This window comes from Myotis nattereri (genome assembly GCF_964212035.1).
Source record: "Myotis nattereri genome assembly, chromosome: 1".
NCBI classification, from domain to species: Eukaryota; Metazoa; Chordata; class Mammalia; order Chiroptera; family Vespertilionidae; genus Myotis; species Myotis nattereri.
In genome coordinates, this window is record NC_138075.1 from 42,048,761 (window position 1) to 42,070,927 (window position 22,167).

Below are 22,167 nucleotides of genomic sequence, written 5' to 3' on the forward strand. Positions count from 1 at the left end.
GTTGACTAATGAGTTTGCCGACCACTGTCAGTTAGCTAAAAGACCTATGGTGGTGGGTTCCTCCCCGCCCCCTCCCCCCCCCCCCCCCACACACACACACACACACTTTCCACAAACCTCAGCCTGTGCCAATCGCCCCTGAAATGGTTCACATGGTTAAAAACAAGCACAACTTCAAATCCCACAGCACGGTTGATAGGCCCCTGGCCATGAAAACCATGTGTGGGGCACAGTCGTTAGTGTAATAGCATCGAGGGATGCTATTCAAAGAGAAGGATTTCTTCAAGGGCAAAATGTCCACGTGGTCTATTTCCATTTGGATTACAGGGGATGTGGTAGCTAGGGTCTCCCTGGGATGACCATCTTAGCATCTTCTCTCTGGGATGCCCTATCAGCTTGAGAGCAGCTGCCTCTTTCCCCACAGTCCGATGGTAACTGCTATTGCCCTCCCAGAGTTCCTCCGAGATGCCATGCCGAAGGCCCTGCAGGGCGATGGCCTCATTTCCATGTGGACAGGATGTGTGACTAAAGGGTGAGGTGCATGCCGTCAGAGCAGGGAGACCATTCGCTACTAATGTCACTAATCCATGTCATCAGACTTACTGGGACGCTACTTCTACTCCTAATACATCGTGGAAATCATACTTTTCTGCTAAAACCAGTTATCAGCTTAGCAGCTTGAGCACTCACGTCTCTCTTTTCATCCTGCAGGAGGATGTAGTTTGTAGCTTTCACTTAATGTCCATAAGATGCAGTGTCTAATAAATTACAAAGTTGGAACTGCGACCTTGGTACCACAGTCACAGAACTGGGGGTCGTTTTCTAAAAGAAACTAATGGAACAAGGCCTCTTCCAACAAAGAAACTGTTCTGTAGAAATAATTTCCTCCATGAATTTTATATATTGTATACAAATATAAGGTATGTATCTAACTACAAAGACAACCTTATCATCGTGTAGAAACCAGTATCCTCTGTTACTGCACAGAAGTGATTTTCTCATGATGAAATAAAGTTCACACACATATGCCTTCTCCATAACTTTGGTTTGTTCTATTTGTTTCTCCCTCATTCTAACTCATTCAAACAGTGAGACAAGATTTAGAAAACAAGGAAAAATATAATGAATAGCTTATTTTTAAAAAAAAAGATTTAATTAATCTGTAACAATACAGAAAGCCTATAGAATTAAAAAAAATTATATCGTCTTTGTTTTTTAGAAATCAGTGAGGAAATGCCATTAATGGAGTGTTGATATATTAACTGAGCTTATGCTTTATTAATATTATTTCCTATAATTTCTGGAAAGGTTTGCTTCAGATATATTTTTTCTTTGCTGCTACTGGAGGTAAAGGGGTGGTTGGTTTTCGCTTTCTACTATAATACAATCTTTTGCATTCTTCTTAGCAAGAGTTAAAACCCCTTTCCAAAGTTCAAAGCAAAGACGTCTGTATCACAGAATACAATTCATAGGTGATTGCAAGTCAAACTTGAATTTACATGAATTTCGTCTGAGGTTTAAAGCACTTTTCACTTACACTCTTCTGAACAATCACAAAAATTTCTGCTGATCTAAAGGTAACATTAGGGAAGATCAGATGCCCACATTGTTATGAACTCTCGTCATTTTTTTCAAAATCAAATGTGTTTGTGTATTGATCTATTTGTTGGACAGTGTTTGATAACTACCCTCTGAGTAAGCAGGCTGTGGGTATAGAGTGTGAAGCAGACCTCCCCCTGCTGTCTAGGAAGAGAGACAGGCCTTAAAGAAATAGACGCACCAACAGTTGCATATTTGCAAGTTATGATAAACAGTGTGAGAGAGGGGAAAGGGAAGACGTAATTTGTATAGGGAATTGGTCAGGACAGCAACGAAAAATAATTTAATTCGATGAAAATGATAAAGAATGTGTTATTAAAAGAGCAGAGGAAAGGCAAATGTATGTTTGGTTAGTTCCTTACAAGCAAAGTTCTTGGGGATGTACCTAAAACAGTCATACAAATAAGGTCTGTTGTATTCTAAACCAAATTACCCTGACTTAAGAAGAAATAGAACTGTAAGCAATTAAGAATGTGAACATTGTGTAACAAGATCTTCTTAATACGTAGAGTTCTGGACTCAGTCTGGGAGACTACTCTTAAAAAAAGAAACCACCGAAGAACAAGAAAAAGAAAAGGAAATATTCTGTGTATTTTTCCCTATCTCCCCTCTGCCTATCTAAATAGACTATACTTTTTTCTTTTTCTTAAATCTGAAGAGAAAATGAAATAGACCAAAGGCAATATTCCTGGGGCCACATACTTTATGGAGACTGTTAACTGGCTGAAGGAGGAGGTCTCCCTGACAGCCTCAGATCTCAGAGCCAGGGAATTGCTCTCCGCAGCCTTCTCAGCAGAGGTGGCGCTGTGCTCACCACGCCTCCAGGGGATTAGGACAGGAAGGGTTGCACCCGCTATGTAATAAATACTCTTTAACACAAATCTTTGTGTGAAAAGGTTATTTTCCTTGGACAACTTCCTAGAAGTGGCATTATGGACCAAGCATTTTTAAGGCCCTTGATCTGTGTTTCCAAATTGCCTTTTAAATAGATTTTACACCAGAAATGTATGAACCATTTCATTTTACACTAATTCTACTACTTAGAGTTTCATTTTGACCTACCAGCAGCCTCTCCTAAAAGTACAAATGTTTCTAAAAGAAGGGATTTTTGGAAGGTTTTACAAGGGGATTATATTTTTTTGTTATTTTTGTATCTGATTAGGTCTTTTATTTGAATTTTTCAATTTTATTTTTCCATTACAGTTTGCATTCAATATTATTTTGTATTAGATTCAGGTGTACAGCATAGTGGTTAGACAATCATATCCTTTGCAAAGTGAGAACCCCAATATTTCTAGTACCCACCTGGCACCTTAGAGTTATTACAATTTTATTGGCTGTATTCCCTATGCTGTACTTTTGTAACTACCAATTTGTACTTCTTAATTCCTTCACATTTTTCTCCTAGTTCCCCCAATCCTCCTCCCCTCTAGTAACCATCAGTCTGTTTTCTGTATCTATGAGTCTGTTTCTATTTTTTTGTTTATTTTGTTTTTTAAATTCAACATATAAGTGAAATCATATGGTATTTGGTCTTTCTCTGTCTGACTTATTTCAGCTAGCATTAAAAGAGGGGTTTTTAAATGTATATTTTAATGACTGTTTTACATCTAAGAGTTACTTGAAATACATCACAACACATTGCAGGGAAAATGAACATGATCTAAAGGGAAGAGAAGACTTCCCAGAGAAGAGAGAGGGATAGAGAAATCCTAAGGGAATAACTGTATGCAAGCCCAAAACTTCAAAATCTGCATTAAGGTGACTGTGAAAAGGACATCATTCATTCATTACTGAGCACCTCAATGTTGTCTGGCACTGGGCTGGGCCCCAGAACCACAGAGATGCATAAGGCATAGTCCCTGCTTCAGTACGTATGGGTTTTAGTCCTCCTCCTTCCTGAACTGCATGGCACCTGACTCAGAGCATCTAAAAACTATGGCACCACCTGACCTCTCTAAAGCTATCTACCCTACAGTCAGGACAGTCATCTTACAACCAAGAAGTGAGCCATAGTGATCTCTGATTGGGAGGAAAAAGAAGTTCAGGCATAGAAGCGCCTGTGTTATCCTCACAGCAGAGCCCTTGGCCTCACTCACTTCTCACTTACTTTTGGTTTACGCACAGTTCACTGGCCTCCCTGACCCATTCATGAAGAGCACCCGAAGCATCACATTAGAAGAGAGAAGAAGGATTTGGTATAGAAGTGAGTTGAGGCTATTGGTAGCACTGAGCAGGAAAGATAGCTAGAAAAACTGAACAGACAAAAAAAAAATATCAAAAGAACATGCTATGACCTATGTTCTGGGTAAGAAGTTATGTAATGCATTTTAGAAATATTTTCATCTAACACCTTTAAAAGTTAGTATATTATCTGGAATCTTTGGTAATGAAGTATTAGATATACCTCAGAAGGCTTTGTGGAATCCTATATAATAAAAGGCTAATATGCAAACCGACCAAACGGCGGAACAACTGGTCACTATGATGTGCACTACCCACTGGGGGTAGATGCTCAATGCAGGAGCTGCCCCCTAGTGGTCAGTGCGCTCCCACAGGGAGAGTGCCGCTCAGCCAGAAGCTGGGTTCATGGCTGGTGAGTGCAGCAGCAGTGGCAGGAGCCTCTCTTGCCTCTGCAGCAGCACTAAGGATGTCCAACTGCCAGCTTAGGCCCACTCCCGTGGGGCCTAGGCCATCAGTTGGACATCCCCTGAGGGCTCTGGGACTGTGAGAGGGCACAGGCTGGGCTGAGGGAACCCCCGCCCCCGAGTGCATGAATTTTGTGTACTGGGCCTCTAGTCATAATATAAAATAAGCCCCCCCCCCAAAAAAAAACAAAAAACAAACAAAAAAAACACCTCTGATCATTTTGTGTCACACTTCTAAGACCCTCTTCATTGTCCATTAAAATATCCCATGAAAAATGACAGCTACATAGACTTTAGACTCTACCTCTGTACCCATTGGGATGTGGACATTCTGGGGCATGCCATTGTTCTACCTACCACACACTCTATCATTATCATTAATGCACCACTCTATGTATGGGAAGGTGCAGCCTCTGAAAGGTTATGTAACTTGTCAGACCCGGCCTTTCAGCTTCCGATGTGCAGCCCAGTGTAGTCTGAACAGTCTATCTGCTCTCCACTACAGGGAAGGAAAGAGGAGAAAGCAATCCTAAGTTTGACACTAGATCAGTGCTACTTGCTCTCAGCTAAAGGGAAGGCAGGAGAGGAAGCAACCCTAAGTGTGTCTGCTAGGTGTTCAAACATCTTGTCAAAACAAAGCAGCATTGTGTAGCTGCCTCACATGTCTATCCAGAAACCCCAGGCAGAAAGAGGAGTCATGTGAGAGTGTTTTTGAAAAGAGCAACATTCCTACTTTTAAAAAGAAGGTGTGAGGTGGTCATTTCCAGCATAATATCTGAGCTCCTCCTCCGGGCCTGTCTCTGTGCTTCCTCTAGACCCCCAACCCCATCCCAGTGAGCGTTCTCCTAGACAGGTCCTCCAACCCATTAGGTACCAGCGGCTGCTGCTCTTGGTTGGCAGAGACAGTTGGCTGCCTGGGAAAGAAAAGGAATGTTGGGGCCACATTTTGAGACTATGGATAAGGCTGCAAATTCCAGCACCTCAGCAAAGAGGTGCTCAGAGCCCCGAGAAAGTAAGCATTTTCTTAGTTGAATGTCCATGGGAGCCATCTCCCCAACACCTTCTAGGATTGCTTTATCTAATGACTGACAATAAAGGGGTTGGGGTCTTCAAATTACATCTTAGAAACTGCTTTCTAAAAGAGGACAGAGAAGGCATTACTCATAAAGATCAAAATGCCTTTTGTTCCGTTAGACTCAGCATCACACTACCCCTTCTACTATGAGAGCTCCTCCCACACATCAAAGGAAATAACCCAGAGAATAGTCAGTGGCATAGATGGAATGTAGCCCCAGAATAGCCCCCAATGCATCTGTCCTAAATCTCTTTATAGGTATTTTGTGGTGATTTGGGGCCAGCGTAAGTGTTGCACTCTCAGACCCTGATGTCCTGAGATCCCTCCGCCAGAGAAGTTGCAACCTGTAAGGTGGGGGGATGGGAAACCTCATCTAATCTCAGAAACAGCCATAGAGAGTGCCTAAGCCCGCCCAGCCTCTCTGGCCAAAATTCCAAAGAGAGGAGTGATATGTTTGCCTTTCAATCCGTTCACAGAATTACTCTATTTAGAGAAGGAAGATTAATCCTCAGTAAGTACGGAGTTTGGAGACCGATATTAAGTCATCTACACAAACCTCGGTCACCAGTGAGACCACTGGTGTGTGCCCCATGTAGCATAAATTTACCTTTTATATATTTCCAACAACAACAATGGCATTGCCACCTCCAAAATTTTATGCACCAGGAATTGATCCTGCCTGGGTCCCTCTCCTGTCCTGTCATAGTTAAAGGCTTGGATGTGTCCTTTAATCTCTCAGGATTTCAGTTTGTTGTTGTTCTGGGGTCTTTTCGGGTTTTTGTTTGTTTGTTGTTTTTGTCTATAGATTGACAGCAGATGACCTATAGTAAGTACCCTCTGGTTTTTTTTTCCCCTGGCTTCTCTCTTCAAAATTACTCCTGAAAGCTGTTAACTACTTCAGGAAATGCTATGAACAGGTGTAGACAGCTCCCACTTCCTCAGAGGGTCTTCCTGGGTCTTAGAGATCTGCCTGTGCTACTGAAATTTCAACACTAATAGGAGACAGCTGACTAGGGATCACATCAGGAAAAGTATGGTTCACTGTAGGTACTTTTCCTATGCCTCTGTTTTGCTTTTCCTAAAGCCTCTCCCAACGTAATTTCGTTAGGAGAACGTGCATTTTCAGAGCAAAATCCTCATGGCAGGTAAATCATTCCTGAACAAATTTGGGCGGATTTTATCACGTCCAAGGTGAAAGGCATGATGACAGGTCTCAGAGCCAAGAAAGGAGAGACACTCAGTTCCTTTTAATTCTGAGAACATGCACCGTATCCCAGGGAACTTCCTGAGGGTTTCCATTGGGCCAAATTGGAGTCAGACCCTATTTTTTGTTCTGAGGAATGTGCTTTGCAATTGACACTCTGGGGAGCAGGTTAGTCCTTTGGAACCTCTTTTATCTGTGTGAAACAGGGATTTTTGGTTCTTCTGATGATAGTTCCTTAGAAATAATGCCATGGTATTGTCAATTGGAGTGGAGGAGTTGGGGACAAAGTATGCAGCCATCCCAGTGGTAGTCAGAGGCTGTTGCATTTGTTCTTATAAAAGGTTTCAAAACAGATTTGTTTCTCACTTCTCAACTGCAATTAATGCCACACTTATGAAAATTTAAAATACCACCTTCCACTGGAAATTATATGCCAGTGGACATCACTGTGACTCTGGATGCTTATTAGGCCATTGAAGGAAACTCGACCTCCTTCATTCATTTCTTTCTCTCTTTGAAAATCTTCCCAACAAATGCAAATTCTTTTCCAGCTGGCTTATCATTGAACTGAAACTCACCTTTAATGCTGCTCGCACTGTCCTTAGTGACATTTCTTGCTTTACTGTGCTCTGAAATGCAGCTGTCTCACTAGACCAGTGCCCAAGGGCTGCTGAAGTTACCAAGCTGTTCACTAGCAGACAGGGAGACCACCAGGAATCCACCAGGGCACAGAGGCAGCTGGAGTAGCACACGCTATCAGAAGGATCCCCTGTCAGTTTGCCTTTCCTCTTTGAATTTCAAAAAGGACACCTCCAATACTGTATTTACACTTCCACAATATTCTATGATGTCCATAGAAATCTTTAGTGCTTTGTATATGTTGGAATCAGTCAAGAAGCTCTACTCCCAGAAGAGTGAAAAATTAATCAATACTATGAAACACAGACTTTCTCTAAATTATTCTTTTTCTATGGTCAGCTTTCCTGGCGGTTCATGTTTCCTGGCTGCTTAGTTCTAATACAATACTTGGCACATGGTGGTTGTTCAATAAATGTTAGCTAATAAATAAAAGAAATATACAGTTAGCCAAACAGAAGTACCACTCAGATATTCTTTTTTCACCTCAAACCCAAAAGTCAGTAGGCAATAAATGAGGTCCACCAGCCAAACTTGCTTTGATAATTCTTGATCCCACAACCCCAGGTGAGAAGGGAAAGCAGTCCAGACAAGGGCAAGAGGAAAATGATGGTCCATGTCAGAGTTGATGGAAAGTGTCTTGACCTATTCCAATTATGAACACAATCCCCATCCCAGTGTCACAGATATGCCTAGAGTGGTCACACCAATATGCAGCTGCCACACTGTTTTCCATTGCTCTTTACTCTTTTTACTTAGCAGACAGGATCACTGCATGGGATGAAACATGACAGGAACATAAAGCCTTTGAAGGATGTACTTGTCTTTCTCTAGTGGTCTACATGCTAAAAACCAATGATCATCATCCTGGACATTAGCTATGAACTGAAACATGGCTTTGCATCATGTGTTCTGGGGGGAAAAAAGATAATCTCATCCTGTTTGTCTCTTGACTAATAGAATACTAATGGCTGAGAAGCCTTCTCCAGGTCTCAATATTTGTGCTTTGAAGAGGGTGGGGGGGAGTGAGATGTACATACTTTCTGCATCCCATGCTACAACACAAAATACATACATGTCTAGCTGTGTGTATGCACAATGTGAGTTATGTGATTCAACCAAACAAGGGAGTGACATACAGTTCCCAATTTTTCTTATTGTCTTTGGTTCATGTCTTTAAATATGTCCAGAAGGGCATGACAAGATTAAAGCTTTGAAAACCTTACCATAGAAGGAAGATCAGAAATAGATTCTACTTATCCCAGAAAAAGGAAAGAACTAAAGGGGATTGGTGACTGCCTGCAAATACTTGAAGACCTAGTGATCTGTTCTGTGTGATCCCAGGTAGTAATGCTACAAATGATGACTGGAGCTCCCTAAGAGGCATTTCCAAACCTATATAAGCAATAACTATACACCAATGAGCTGCCTTGAGATGATGAGTTTCTCAATGCAGGGGATTTCAAGAGGGAGTTTGATGATTGCTCCTCAGATGTTACCACCATGTGTCTTCCCTCTAAGACTCCTGCAACCAAGATAATATCAAGTGGCATAGATGGTCCGTAGGCAGCAGACCAAACATTTGCACTAAGTGCTCATGGGAATGGGCATAAAGACACTCATGCGGAATGTGTTCTCTCTCTTGCAATTCATTTGAGATGCTCCTTAGAGAACATGGGGTAAGAGCCCAGCTGGTAGGGTGTGGGTGGCCATAGGTGGGAAAAACTCAAAGACAGAAATGGACGGTTGGATAATGTGGTTATTAAATAATCCTTCCTGAATAGAGGGCATACTTCAAGAATAAGAGGAGTCAAGGAAAACTGGGTCATCAATAAACAATGGATCCTCATAAAAAGATAGAAAAACAATACTATTTTAGTGTTGAGCTATTAATCCCATGAATAATGATAGCTACCCTCACTCCTCACCCCATGGAGTGGTATCCTCACCAACTTTAAGTTTTTTTTTCCTGGTGCTGAGAATAGAAAAGGTAAGTACAATCCATGATGTGCTCATATATGCTCCCAAGGTCTGGATTCAGTACATATCTTTTCACTGATTTTCAGATGAGTATTTGGGGTTTTGATATACTCTGAAATTAATTTTACTATATATGCCCTTTCTCTTAATTTTTAAAGCAACAACTATTTTCAATATAATAAATTGATTGTTACCAGAGATTTTTTTTCAATAAAAGATCTTTTATTGACAAGAATATACTGTAAATGCCTTTTCTCCCTAAAAGAAGTCCACATCAGTTTGTGGTGCTGTATTGTTGTTTTTCAAATTTTCCCATTAAACTAAAAGACTAATTTCCCCTTGAGATAATTATAACAGGAACTAATTCTTATTTACTATTTCTGAAGAAAGACATGATCCTATATGTCAAATCATCCAAACCATATAAAGTTTAGGTGGAGGAAAATTTAAATATATTCTCGTTGGGACCATGATGTCTTAGGTCCATAAACAGCAATTCCTTTTCTCTGAGATCTGGTTTATACTTTTCTTTAAAAAAAAAAAAAATCCCCTCAAGAATAAGTCTAAAGCCTAAAAAGCTAACTTTCTTATTCTAAGTTCAGAAATGAAAATGAGGCGACTCTTGACAGTATTAAAATGAAAACCCACCAAGGCCCCTGTTCTGAGCCCTTCAAGGAAGATCATATTCCACAAACATGCACTCAGTTTTTTGCTTGAACATAATAGCATTTTCACAGGATAAAGGGTGTGTTCAAACCAGGCTCAACCCAGAAAAATATCCTCAAGAACACCCTCTGGCCATTGAAGTAAAATTACTTTTTCAATGGGAAGAAAGTTCCTTGTTGGTTTTGGACATTGACTCTTACAATCATGTCATGTGTAGTTGCTAAATTATGACTATCAAACTATGTTCTAAGAAGGCCCCATTTGGTAAAACATCAATCTCTGCCCAGACCACCCGACTGCAAAGAACCAGTTATTGATTGACAAAAGAGAAAGGAGTGAATTTAGTAATTTAGAGAAACTACCTCACAAGCCCTTCTAAAGCCAGATCAAGTAATTGGTGAGTCCTTTCTCTGGTGTAATAGTGATCTTCACAGCAGATCTGACTATCTGAACATAAAGACCTTTTTTTGCCACCAGTTCACCTCACCATTGCCCACAGTTTGTTTATTATTAGAGAACCAGAGATGTTCAAGGGGCATCCCTAGGGTCTGATCATAACTCAGAAACAGAGGTAAGACTCCTTCTGCAATGGTCAGCCCTATTTTCCTCGCCTATCCAAAGAGCAAGTCTCGAGTGTGCTGGTATAGAAAAATCATCCATTTTGAAATGGAAAAAAATATATATGGAGAGAAGAGGGAAAATGTGGAACAGCAGAGAGTTGGTAAAAATCATCACCTCCTAAGTAGAAACCCCTTAAGAGGTAGCAACTTCAGAACTAGCTGAAGAGGGTGAAATATTAATCTTTTCTTCACTCCTGGGTAAAATTTACCTCTAAAGTTTCTAATTACAACTCTAAAATATTTCATTAAAAGGGAACTTTCTCTTCCATGAAAAATTGGGGGAAGTGAAAACAACTGTATGTGACGTCCTCCGTCTGGTCTTGGGTTCTGACCTGCCTAGAATTCCCTCCCAGCCCAAGCCATTCTGGGTTAGGAAATGCCTGTGACAACGGCGGGCTGGAGGAGGCTTGGTACAGATGCATTGGTGAGGCCGGTCTTGGGGAACTGTGCACGGGCAGGGGGCAGATTTCTGATCTCCAGTTTGCATTGATCTTACGTTTAGACACAGATTCAGAAGAACAGACACTCCCTTTTCCAGTGCCTTCGGAAAGATTGCCGCTCCGTAGAATGAGTCCTTTCTCCTCCACCCTAAATCTACAGCCCAGCTTTCCCGGGAGATCCTACTTTGATTTCCGATCCTCACCCCACCAGCTGAGCTTGCATTCCTCCTTACAGTCTCTCAATGCACCGGGTGAGCTGAGCCCCTCCGACCTTTCCTCTTGATTGATCTCTGTGCCTTGAAGGCATCTCTGAAACAGCTGTTTTGTATTTGCCATTCATGTGCGTGGAGCCGGCCATGAGCGAGTCTCGATGTTTGTGGCCTGCTTTGATATGAGGGGCACTTGGCCCATGGAGCTTTGTGGTGGTCTTGTTTGTGTGGTGTGAGGATGCTCCCCCCCCCCCGCCCCCCATCGAGTTGTGGTCAATGTACAATGGCATTGGAAAGCGATGAGTGAAGTTGTTCTTTTTTGCACAAGCTGGTACCACCATGGACAGCCTGCTCTGGCATCATACGCAGTGGCATAGCACGGCACAGGAGCTGGCTGAGGGGAGGCCTTAGAGGTTTGCAACCCTGCTGTATCCAGGAAACCAGCTCTGTCTGGGGCACTGGATCAGTGCATCCTGCCTGGAGTGGTCTGATTAAACATAGACTCAAGAGATCTTTATTGAAAAAAATAAGACAAAGCAACACCAACAGCAGAATGCATCATACAAATAAGCAAACCAGAGGGTAGAAAGTAAAAACATTTTCTGCAAAAGCCTGTGCTCACTGGTAGAACAGTTGGGCTTAAGGCTGGGTTTTGGGTTGTTGTTTTTTTCCAAGCAAAGGGCAGGGACCACCACTAGCTGAATGAGAAGCCCTTAACTAGCTTAAGGCCCAAAGATCTGAGTCATTGAAAAGTCTGGCCTCCCCAGAGGTTTCCCATAGCCAAGCAGGTTGTGATAGGGCTCTAGGCTGACTGCAGGAAAGCTAGACCTGTGCTACCATGCAGTGAACTGTCTAGCAAGTAGAAACTTTAAACATCTACGATGCAGACCTATTTGATCTCTTCAGGACTATATTGTAATCATGGAGACACGTGATGCACATTTCACATTTCCAAAGGTTTCTTTTGTTTCTTATTTTATTCTTTTTGCTCATCCCACATCCTGGAATGAAGAAGACCACAGCATGACAGTGCAAAAAGGATGCAGGGACTTCAAGCTCTCTTTAAAATGACATTTTTCTTTGTGCTTTTACGTTTCTTATTGTTTTTCTGTGCACTACTGGCTTTCAGACATGCTTTGTTATGGAATTCTTTTCACTTGTGTCTAATGTACTGGAATATTGTAATAGTCTCTGTAATGTATATTGTCTCAAGAATAAAATGAAATGTGGGTTTTGGGGTAACTGATGGCTGTTTGCACTGTTCTAGTTGTATCGTTGAATCTTGAATGTTTGACAGTGTGTTTAAAGTAGTGTAAAAAGATTTCACAAAACTTGTTTTGAAAAAGACTTGCACAAAGGCATGATTCATTTAAACGTGTTAAAAGCCCTGTTGGGATTCTACAAATTTGCTTCCAAAGCTGGATATGAAATTCGGTTTTAAAACTCCATGTGTTCTCAGGAGAAAATTATTCTTTTGTGTGCAAATTCATTCCAGAGTAACCAAAAACAAGTAAGTTCAAAATCTTTAAATTTTGCTTTTAACTTAATTATTAGTCCTTTCTAAGTTCCCTTCTTAATTCTTCTGAAATTCTTTTAATTCAGTGTATCATCCTTCAATTGTTTTACAAGTTAATATATTAGGGTCTTATACATTGAAACAAATTAAATTATCCTCTCTCGGGGATACCCTAGTGCTCATCTAAGCAGTCCCTGGCACCACTTGAAATTATAGTTCTCACATCTTTGAACATGTTAATACAAGACTGCTTCCTCCACCCAATGCAACTTCTCATGGGGCAGGTAGGGGTACCAAATCTTAAGGAAAGGTGGTAGTTGGAAAAGTTCCAGAGGTGATTCTAAACTATCTCTGAGATCACTCATACCCCCACCATCCACCAATCCCCCACCTCTTCCTTAAATGGGAAGGAGGTAGTAAAACAACCTGAGAAGATGAAGACATTTTTATTATATTTCATTCACGTCATTATTAATAATTATCAGATGTATTTATTAGCATATAGATTACATTTCCCATTTGATTACATGCGTATCATTTAACTTGGGGCCAGTCACAACAAAGGCCTAACCCGAGTTAGAAGTGCATGGAATAGTGATATAGAATGGAGTTTTCTCAAGATCCAGCATTTTCTCCCATTTCAATGGGATGAACTTTTCTCATTTCTAAACAGTAATCCTTCTTAATGTGGAAACGATTGAATTTGAAGAAGGAGAAAATTTAAGCTGTACAAATTAGAGGAATATTTATTAAATGGGAAAAAAAAGAGGTACTTCTTGTTTCAAAAAAGCAGAAAAGCAATCTTGACTCAGCAAGTAAACTAACATAAAAGGGCTTTGGTTTTTCATGAATCAAGCCTCTGGTGACTTTATTCAGCAGGTGCTTTTTAAGTGTAAGCAAATAATTATTATCAACGTGGTTGTTGTTTCATAGCTTTGATGTGTAGTATCTCTTTATAGGATGCAATTTTGAGCCACAATCTGCACCTTACTCTCAATTAGGCAAGTATACCTATTGTAATTGTTATCTATTACCTGTGTGATTGGTATGCTCAATTTCCTTCACAAAATAAATGGCAATAGCTTCTTTTATGTCAATAAAATTGTCTAATTGTCATTCAAATACCATTATAATAGCTTCTCAAATATTTAGAAATATGGAAAAGATACCTGTATTTTAATTTTATACCTCAAAGATTACTTTTTCTGACCAGTTTTCTTACATATACATCCATGCAAAGCACTCTTTATGAGCGCTAAGTGTGGGTAAAGATAGTCAGACCAACTGTTGTGGTGTTCCTAGAGTTTAAAACTGAGCCCATTTTTGGTATTAGCCTATCAAAAGAGCTATGTTTTCTTATCAATGTCAATTTTGCTTCCTATTTCTCTCTCCCATGCCTTTCACTTGGAATGACAACAGTTGACATTAAAAAGCTGTTGGCAGGTATGAAATAAACTTATTCTGTTACAAATAGCAAAGACCACAGTGCCTGTGAGGTGGCTCACAGGTTCCATAAGTCAGCAGTGACTTCCCTCTAGAGTGTGTGATCAGCAGGCGGCATTTAGAACTCGGGGCGCAGCAATGTGGACAAAGACGTCATTCTATCTGCACCTCGTGTCCCAAATTCCTCCTACAAACTGCATGTTTAAGTTATGAAGGATGCAGCCTGTCTTGTGTCCACATCACAAGCACTCAGGAAAATCTGTTCATGTCTCTGAGAGCTTCGCAGCTTTTCTGAGCTTTCACTAGCACTGAGGACATTTTAAAAATGACTAGATTTATGGAGTTCTGCGAAGGAATGTTTCCTGGTTTCACAGTGTGTTTATCCCTCCTCCATCCAGGGCTCTAGATCCTAGCCTCCCTGCCTCAGGGCCACACAGGCATCTTAGCGCATCCCTCTCACTTTATGTCTCTGGTGTACTGTCTGCCAGTCACTGGGTGAAGGGACTTGCACCTTCCAAAATCGATGCCACTCCACTCCCGGATCACCTGGTTGGGAGTGCAGTCTGAGCCAGGTAACCCCTGCTAAATCGGTCGGGTGTCCTTCCATCGGCTTCCGGGCGCAGAGAGTCCCAGCCCCCAGGATGTGGCCCCTGTCAGCTCACTCACAGCCCCTTCTGGCCCCGGACGCCTCCCTCCTGCATGGCAGCATGAACATGGGACACGGCGCCCCTCAGCCGCCCAGGAGCCTGGTATGGTGTTGGGCTCACCGTGTCCATCTCGCTAACCCCACTCCTTTCTCTTGTTCCCAGTGGCCTGGTTTGCTTTTGACCCCGGCTCAGCACACTCGGACATCATCTTCTCCAACGACAACCTGACTGTGACCTGCAGCAGCTACGATGACCGGGTGGTACTGGGGAAGACCGGCTTCTCCAAGGGTGTCCACTACTGGGAGATAACTGTGGACCGCTACGACAACCACCCCGACCCTGCCTTTGGCGTGGCTCGCATCGACGTGATGAAGGATGTGATGTTAGGAAAGGACGACAAAGCTTGGGCAATGTATGTGGACAATAACCGGAGCTGGTTCATGCACAACAACTCGCACACCAACAGGTACCCTGCAGCCCCCAAACCAAGCCTTCTTCACGTTGGCTTCTGGTCAAGAATGAGAGCCCAACTTCAAAGGCCTATTAAATAGACAACATTAAGGAGGTCGAGGTCGGGCAGTAGCGCAGGAGTTCTACTAGTCTTAACTGAGAACATCCTGGTGGGTATTGTGTTTGCTTGTTTGCTCACAGAATGGCAGAGACATAGCTCTTTCCTAGGCCCTTCGTTGTAATATTCCACCCTTGGGGGGAAGCTGAGAATCCCCATGCGCACCCATGACAAGACCACATTCCAGGATTCTAAAATCTAGTCCCACTTCACAGAAAAGCCATTTGAACAAGTTATTTAGTTTTTCTAAACCTCAATTTTTAAATCCACCAAATTAGGATATTAGTATTTTTCTATGCAGGAATGTTCCCAAGGTTAAATGGAATGTGCAAAAATGCCTACATCAGAGGCATCTGAAAATAGAAGCTATTGTTTCTCTTCTTATGATTATTGCCAATACCACTGCTCAGAAGAGAGGCCAGTTAATAAACTAAATCTTGTGGATGCCAATTTGGATAGCTTTGTACTTGAAGATGCCTCTTATAATTGGACAGACTCTGAGCACCCAGTTTGGTGGGAAAGGAGAACATAGTAATTCCTTGGGTTTTCCTCTACCACCAAAATGTAAGCCCACACTGTAACAGTTTTAACCCCCACTGTAACCATTTTCCTAGACTTCCTCTTCATTTGGTTTGTGTCTTCTTCCTCAAATGTATTTTTTTATGAATTTCCTAGATAAGTATCTAGGTCCTTTTTATTCACAATGATTTCCCCAGGATACATTCTCACTGGTATTTCTGGAAAAAAAAAAAAAAAAAAAAAAAAAAAACAATCGGTCTGATCAAAAGGAAAGTGAGTGAGGCAGTGGCAGGACAGTGGCCTCCACTGTTTCAGCCTTTCTACATGCTCATCGCGGCCCCTTCTCTAGCCAGGGTCTCCCAGGGCCTCCACGCCTGTTCCCTTGGATGTTTCCTTACACCTCATGCTGGTGTGTATTATTCACCGCCTCTCCAGGTGAGCACGCGTGCCATCTCAGCCTGCTGTCCAACCCTTTCAGATGCAGCTGAGTGGTTTTCTTCAGGGATCTACATTTTGGGGGAACCCTCTGTCACTGGATCTCTGAATCCACCACCCACGGGCCATGCTTACCTTTCCCTTTTAGCTTCTTTATTTTGAAGTGAAGGGGTGAATAATGACCACTGTCACACTATGCAGAGAAACACATTCTTAAAGCTGAACACGCCTGCTTGCATGCCAATTCATGTCACTTGTGCTGTCACTGTTGAGGGTGTGAATACAAGACACAATTTATCAACCTGTCTTTTAACAGCCATGTGTAGTCCGTGTTCTGCATGCCAGAGGGAAAGACCAGCACTCTTACATTTCTGTGCTCTGCCGAGAGGAGGGTGAAATGAAATACTGCTAGACCTCAGCGAGGGGGAGTGGCCAAGCTGCTCATCCATGCTGAATGGTGTTTGCGAAACCATCCACTGAAGCATAAGACCCAATTCACTGTGCAATGACGTTTGAGTTCAGGTTCTTTAAATTCACTCCGTCTCCTACAGGCGAGAGCCCCCTTCTCCGATGTCACTTTCTAGAGAGCCTCCAACTTCTCAATGCGGACTCAGCATGCCAAAAATGACCATCTTTCTGGAATGAGTTTTTTCTATTTAACAGGGAGCCTAAGGCCCCAAATCCAATTTTTCATGCGTATGTTTAAGTTTGGCTTACATTCTTCTCTATTTTGATTTTTAAATTAAGTGGCTCTCGATTAAATGATGTTGAAGCCACACCTCTGTGCAGAGTGTCGGGCACAGCTGTGGGCAGAACGCAGAGGGCCCAAGGGCTACTCTCTTTCTTAGTCTTCGATGCTTCGCGTCTCGGTGGTGGTGACCCTGTGCGAATGGGGTCACTCCCAGCAACAGCAGGGCGGCGCTGTCGAACCCATCCGTACTCCGCACAGCCACACTTCCCCCAAGGGCGTGAAAATTGGTTTGGGGGAGTAAGCACAAAACCCTCCCCTTTTAATATATAAAGCACAGATATGCGTGCACACATAAATTAATACACAGTGTGTCTGTGATATTCACATTTCGTGTAAAGAGGAGCGATTAAAGAGGAGGGGCCTGTTTTAAAAGGCTCCTGGGAGGGAGGAGACGCTACTTGTAAGCAAGTCCAGGAACACTTAACCATACAAATGGGGAGCCCCCAGCATGATGACAGGCCAGGGAAACCCAAATGCTTTTTGTTGTTGTTGTTTTCACAGAACTGAGGGAGGGATCGCCAAGGGGGCCACCATCGGGGTCCTCCTCGACTTAAACAGGAAAACCTTGACATTTTTTGTCAACGACGAACAGCAAGGGCCCATCGCCTTCGAGAACATGGAGGGCCTCTTCTTCCCGGCAGTGAGCCTGAACAGGAACGTGCAGGTCAGCACCGCGCCGTGAATGCAGACGTGGCTTCTGCTCGCTCTGCTTCTGGGCTGCCCGTGGGCGGGCAAGTCCACCCCCGAGAGGGGGAAGCTGACCCCGTCAGGTCCAGGCCCAGACAGGCAGGGAAGGAGGAGGGAGAGGGGTCGACATTGACAGCTGACATGCTCCCGGGCCAACCTAAGCCCCTTCGTTCTACTTGGACACAGTCTAGTTAACAGCAAGTGGGAAACTGGAATTCTATTCGTGGTTTGCTAGTGATTGTCCCTCTGAGCCCTGGTTTCATCTTTAGTAGAAATGAAACTCCTGGGCCAGCTGGCACGAAAACAAGTGCCTCGCGCAGTTCCATGAGTGCCCGAGAGAGGGTGTAGGACGGGACTACTAGCACCATTATCAGCAATTTTGAGCACCTTCTCTGCACTCTTACTTGATTTATGGGGATGGAAAACAGTCCCTGCCCAAAAGTAGTTATTTCCGATTTCTTGTGAATAGAAAAACAACAGATCCTTCTCATTCGTTCATTCAGCAAATATCTGTTGAGTGTCTTTACTATGTGAGGCACTATTATAAGTATTGTTCATCAGCAAAAACAAAACAGACAAAAATCTTGCCCTCATAGAGCTCACATTCTAGTTGTAGGAGACAAACAAGTAAGCACAGTTACCATGTCCATTATCGAGTGTGTGCGAAGGCAGTAAGTGAGAGGGAGCAAAGACCGAGGGAGGGGAAGGGGATCGAGAGTGCTGGGGTTGGAGGGTGTTGCAGTCTTAACCAGGGCGGTCAGTGAGGGCAGGCCTTGATGCAGTCACAGGTGAGCTGAGCCCTGAAGGGGGTGAGGGAGGGAGCTGTGTGGGGCTTTCCAGGCAGAGGGAACAGTCAGAGCAAAGCTTCTAAGGCCTGAGGGGCCTCGCCCAGGCAAGAAAAGGCCACGGGGGTTGGGGCAGTGGGAGAAATGATCAGGAAGGGGTGGGCCGGGCCAGCCACCGCTAGGACTTGGGCTTTCATTTCCCTCTTGAGCTGGAACTCTCATTGTCAGCGTGAATCTCACTCAGCAAGTGGCTACCTTAAGATAGGGCTTGAGAATCAAAACACTGCAGATAATTTTTGCTCCACTCAGAACCACAGTCTTGGGAGCTACTTAAAAGAATCCATTGTTGTCTTCAGGATGTACAGTAGAAGTGATGCCCGCCCAGTGACCTCTGCCCTCCTCTCTTCCTGCAACTAGTTGAGTTTTTCTGGGAGGCTGAAATCTAATCTATCAAGCTCAGCCTCTACATTGGTAAAAAGGAAACCATAAAATACCCAGAAGTGAGCCTTGGAAAACCTCATTCAAAGTTTTCCACAGTTTTAACTGCTCTGAGTATCTTTAGATCAAAGACTCTTGGGTTGGGGAGGACGAGGCCAAGAACGGGAGCTGGCAGTACTGTGCGGAGTGACTCTAGCCTTGGCCATGGCGGTATGAGGCTGGACAGAAATCAGTGAAACAGCATTAAGCGCCCATATTTCTTCACACCTGACAATCATCTATGCAATCCCCAAAGGAAAGGCTTATCCTCATTGGAATAACTAGTGGGCAGGTAATAAAGGAAGGGTTGCCTGCTTATCTGTTCTCTAACCATGGACTTGGCAATGATCACTACCATGTGGCCAACAGGCTTTGCTACCTGCAGATCAATGCCTGGGTCTTTAGTCATAAGGAACACAATCTCTCCAGAATCTTAGCATGAGGACCATAGTATCGAGTGTCTCCAGGATGACCACCATGATGACCAGGTTCCTAGCACAGGCTGAATTCTACTACAATTCTCTTTAACGTGTTCTAGGGTACGGGTTAAAGAAGAGCGAGCAGATCCCTTTTGAATTAGGAACACACCCACTGTGCCCGGGGAAGGAGGGTGCAGGGGGCGGGGGCGGGGCAGAGTCCTGCCTGTGCCCCCAGGGCTCACAGTCTCTTCCCCCAGGTCACACTCCACACCGGGCTCCCAGTCCCCGACTTCTACTCCAGCAGAGCGTCAATAGCCTAAGGATGGGCCGCGGAAGTGCCAGCTGCCTGCTCTTCCCTCCACCTGAGAAGCAACTGCAAGGAGCTCAGCCAGAGCGTGGTGGGATGCCAGAGAGCTGGAAGGAGAGGGAGAAGGAGGAGAGCAAAGCTGGTCCTCTATGCTCGTTACACCCCACAGCTCCGCCCCTTCCCTCCCAACCTCTCTCTTGCTGTAATGCCTGCGTGCGCTCCCATGTTCAGCAATTCCAACCAGCGAAGGACCCAGACAGCCCACGTGTCGCTTCGTTTCCTCTCTCAGATTTTGCTTTTAGTTAACTTCATTTTTATGTAGGTGAGTTACATTGTGTTTCCCTGCTGGTCGTGTTATCAGTGACATATGGAACTGGCCCTGCCAAGAGGAAATTCCCCTGATAACTTGTTTTCTTAAGCTTTCTGTCAGAGGCTGTAGGGAGAGTTAGGGAAGAAGGAGCTGAATTTGGAGCCTGCAGTTTACCTCCTAGAATGTCCTTGCCCTGCTACCCCCCGTGCAGTGTTCGCTCTGCATAGCTGATCTTTGGGGGGTGGACAGAGTGAAGGTAGCCTTGAAAAGTTTCCTTATCCATTGAAGCACAAAAGGATCAGCTACACAGCTACATCGTGGGTAGGGCTGTTAGGATAGCTGGGTCATTAGGACAGGCCAGAACCCTGGTCATTGAATGAAAACGGAAAGTCTCCAGACATAAGCAGACCAGGGCACTTAACAATTTGGTTCATTTCTTTAATACACGTTTTTGATTGAGAGCCTACGATGGACCAGGCACTATTCTAGACACAGGAGACTGGTGAGTACACAGGTGTGGTCTCTGTCCTCCTAGGAGAACAACCCAAAATAAAATGATAGCAAATTGAAAGGAAGCAACTGCAAGGAAGTAAACTAGAAAGGAAGTAAACAAGGGAAAGAGAGGCTCATTGGCAAGATCTTTTGAACCCCCTGCCATGATGCTAAAAATCCACATATTTTGGCCATAGCACCAGAAACATACCCACTCAATGCCTTTTCCACCGTGCTGTTTTAATTAGGGTACCTGCTGCCATTCATCACAGAGCCCTTCCTTAGTAGAAATGATGTCAGCATTCTTACTGGTTAATGCTTCAATGATACTAAGCCTTAAAAATGTATGGGGGCGGGGGGCGGGGGAGGGCGGGGATAGTGGCCAGAGGAGGTGGGCCCGTCCTCAGTAGTGGGAATCTTGGGTTTCGGGCCATCTTATCGCATTCTCAGGATAAACACGCTCACCCCACGTACTGCTCTCTGTGCCTGTGACAGATGAACAAATCCATCCTCTCTGCTACCATTACAGCCTGCCTTCCTGGAGCTGTTCAAATAATGTTTGGAAGAAAATGAAATTGTATGCAATTGCTATGAGTGATAGCAAAGTGCTAATGCTTGTTACTTCTATAGAGGGAGACTGACATGTAACATCCCCTTCAGATTCTTTAGTTTAACATGACATTTTAGAAAATGTAGGACCTGGAAAGATGTTCTGATTAGTGGTCTACATATTCTCCAGTGAGCCAGGAAATTCACCATGAAAAAAACAACACCACACACACAACAAGAATAACAAATAAAAGGGAAGAGGTAGGATGGGAAAGCTAACACAGTTTTGGCAAAAAAAGTAACATATGTAAATAGCTACTGGTTTAGTTTTGTGCTTACCTGATTTAGATTAGTTCTCTCAGTTACAGTTTTTCTAGTCACGTGTACCTAATTTATTGAATGGGTGCTATCCTGTTTCCGTCCGTCCTGGTTTCTCTTGGCTACAGAAAACCTCTGTTGCAGGGCAACACTAGTTTGATATTTGATTTACTCTCCAAATGAGACTCGATGGCTGGGCCGCTGTAGACTCATAGTTACCCTTGTTCTTTATGAAATTCATCCTGCTAATTAGATTTCTAGTGACTTGTAACATGTAGTTTACACAGAATTGCAAGACTAGAAGCTGCTGTACTAGAAAAAAATGATCTTTCTGGTGTGCCAATAAATGATTTTTATGAGAGAACATGATATGTGTCTTTAGAATCTCTTATTTTTTTTTGCCTATTTGGGACTGACGATTCGCCTTTGTCAAGGCAACGTCTCTTCAGTAGAGTGTAATTGGAAAGTCCCCCAGAGCTCTTGAAAGCACCTGTGATTTACCCTTTTCTCCTGGGCGCTGGCAGTGTCTCCTGGGAGCACGCAACTCCTCAGTCTTAACTTCGAGGGAAGCTTTTATTCAGTGGTTCTCAACCTTCCTAATGCCGCGACCCTTTAATACAGTTCCTCATGTGGTGGTGACCCCCAATTTCATTGTTACAAATTGAACATAATTAAAGCATAGTGATTCATCACAAAAACAATATGTAATTATATGTGTTTTCCGATGGTCTTAGGCGACCCCGGTGAAAGGGTCGTTCGACCCCCCAAAGGGGTCGCGACCCACACAGGTTGAGAACCGCTGGTTTGGATGCAGGTGGGGTCTGCTCCGACCACTGGGGACTGACTTTAACGAAGCTGCTCCTGAAG

At 43.5% G+C, this 22,167-nt stretch overlaps 1 protein-coding gene across 7 annotated transcripts in view; it reads left to right on the forward strand.

Moving 5' to 3' along the window:
* Positions 1–21,669, forward strand: part of TRIM9 (tripartite motif containing 9) — a 92,633-nt gene extending 70,964 nt beyond the window's left edge. For 2 of the 7 annotated variants that reach the window (XM_081098806.1, XM_081098807.1), the window contains 6 exons: positions 10,931–11,119; positions 13,553–13,594; positions 14,013–14,036; positions 14,846–15,149; positions 17,458–17,620; positions 19,582–21,669. In XM_081098806.1, coding sequence (XP_080954932.1) covers positions 10,931–11,119; positions 13,553–13,594; positions 14,013–14,036; positions 14,846–15,149; positions 17,458–17,620; positions 19,582–19,644 — 785 coding nt within the window. In that variant the 3' untranslated portion in view covers positions 19,645–21,669. The remainder of the gene's footprint in view (positions 1–10,930; positions 11,120–13,552; positions 13,595–14,012; positions 14,037–14,845; positions 15,150–17,457; positions 17,621–19,581) is intronic. The other 5 variants (XM_081098808.1, XM_081098809.1, XM_081098810.1 and 2 more) reach the window with 3 other exon arrangements.
* The last annotated feature ends 498 nt before the right edge of the window (positions 21,670–22,167 follow it).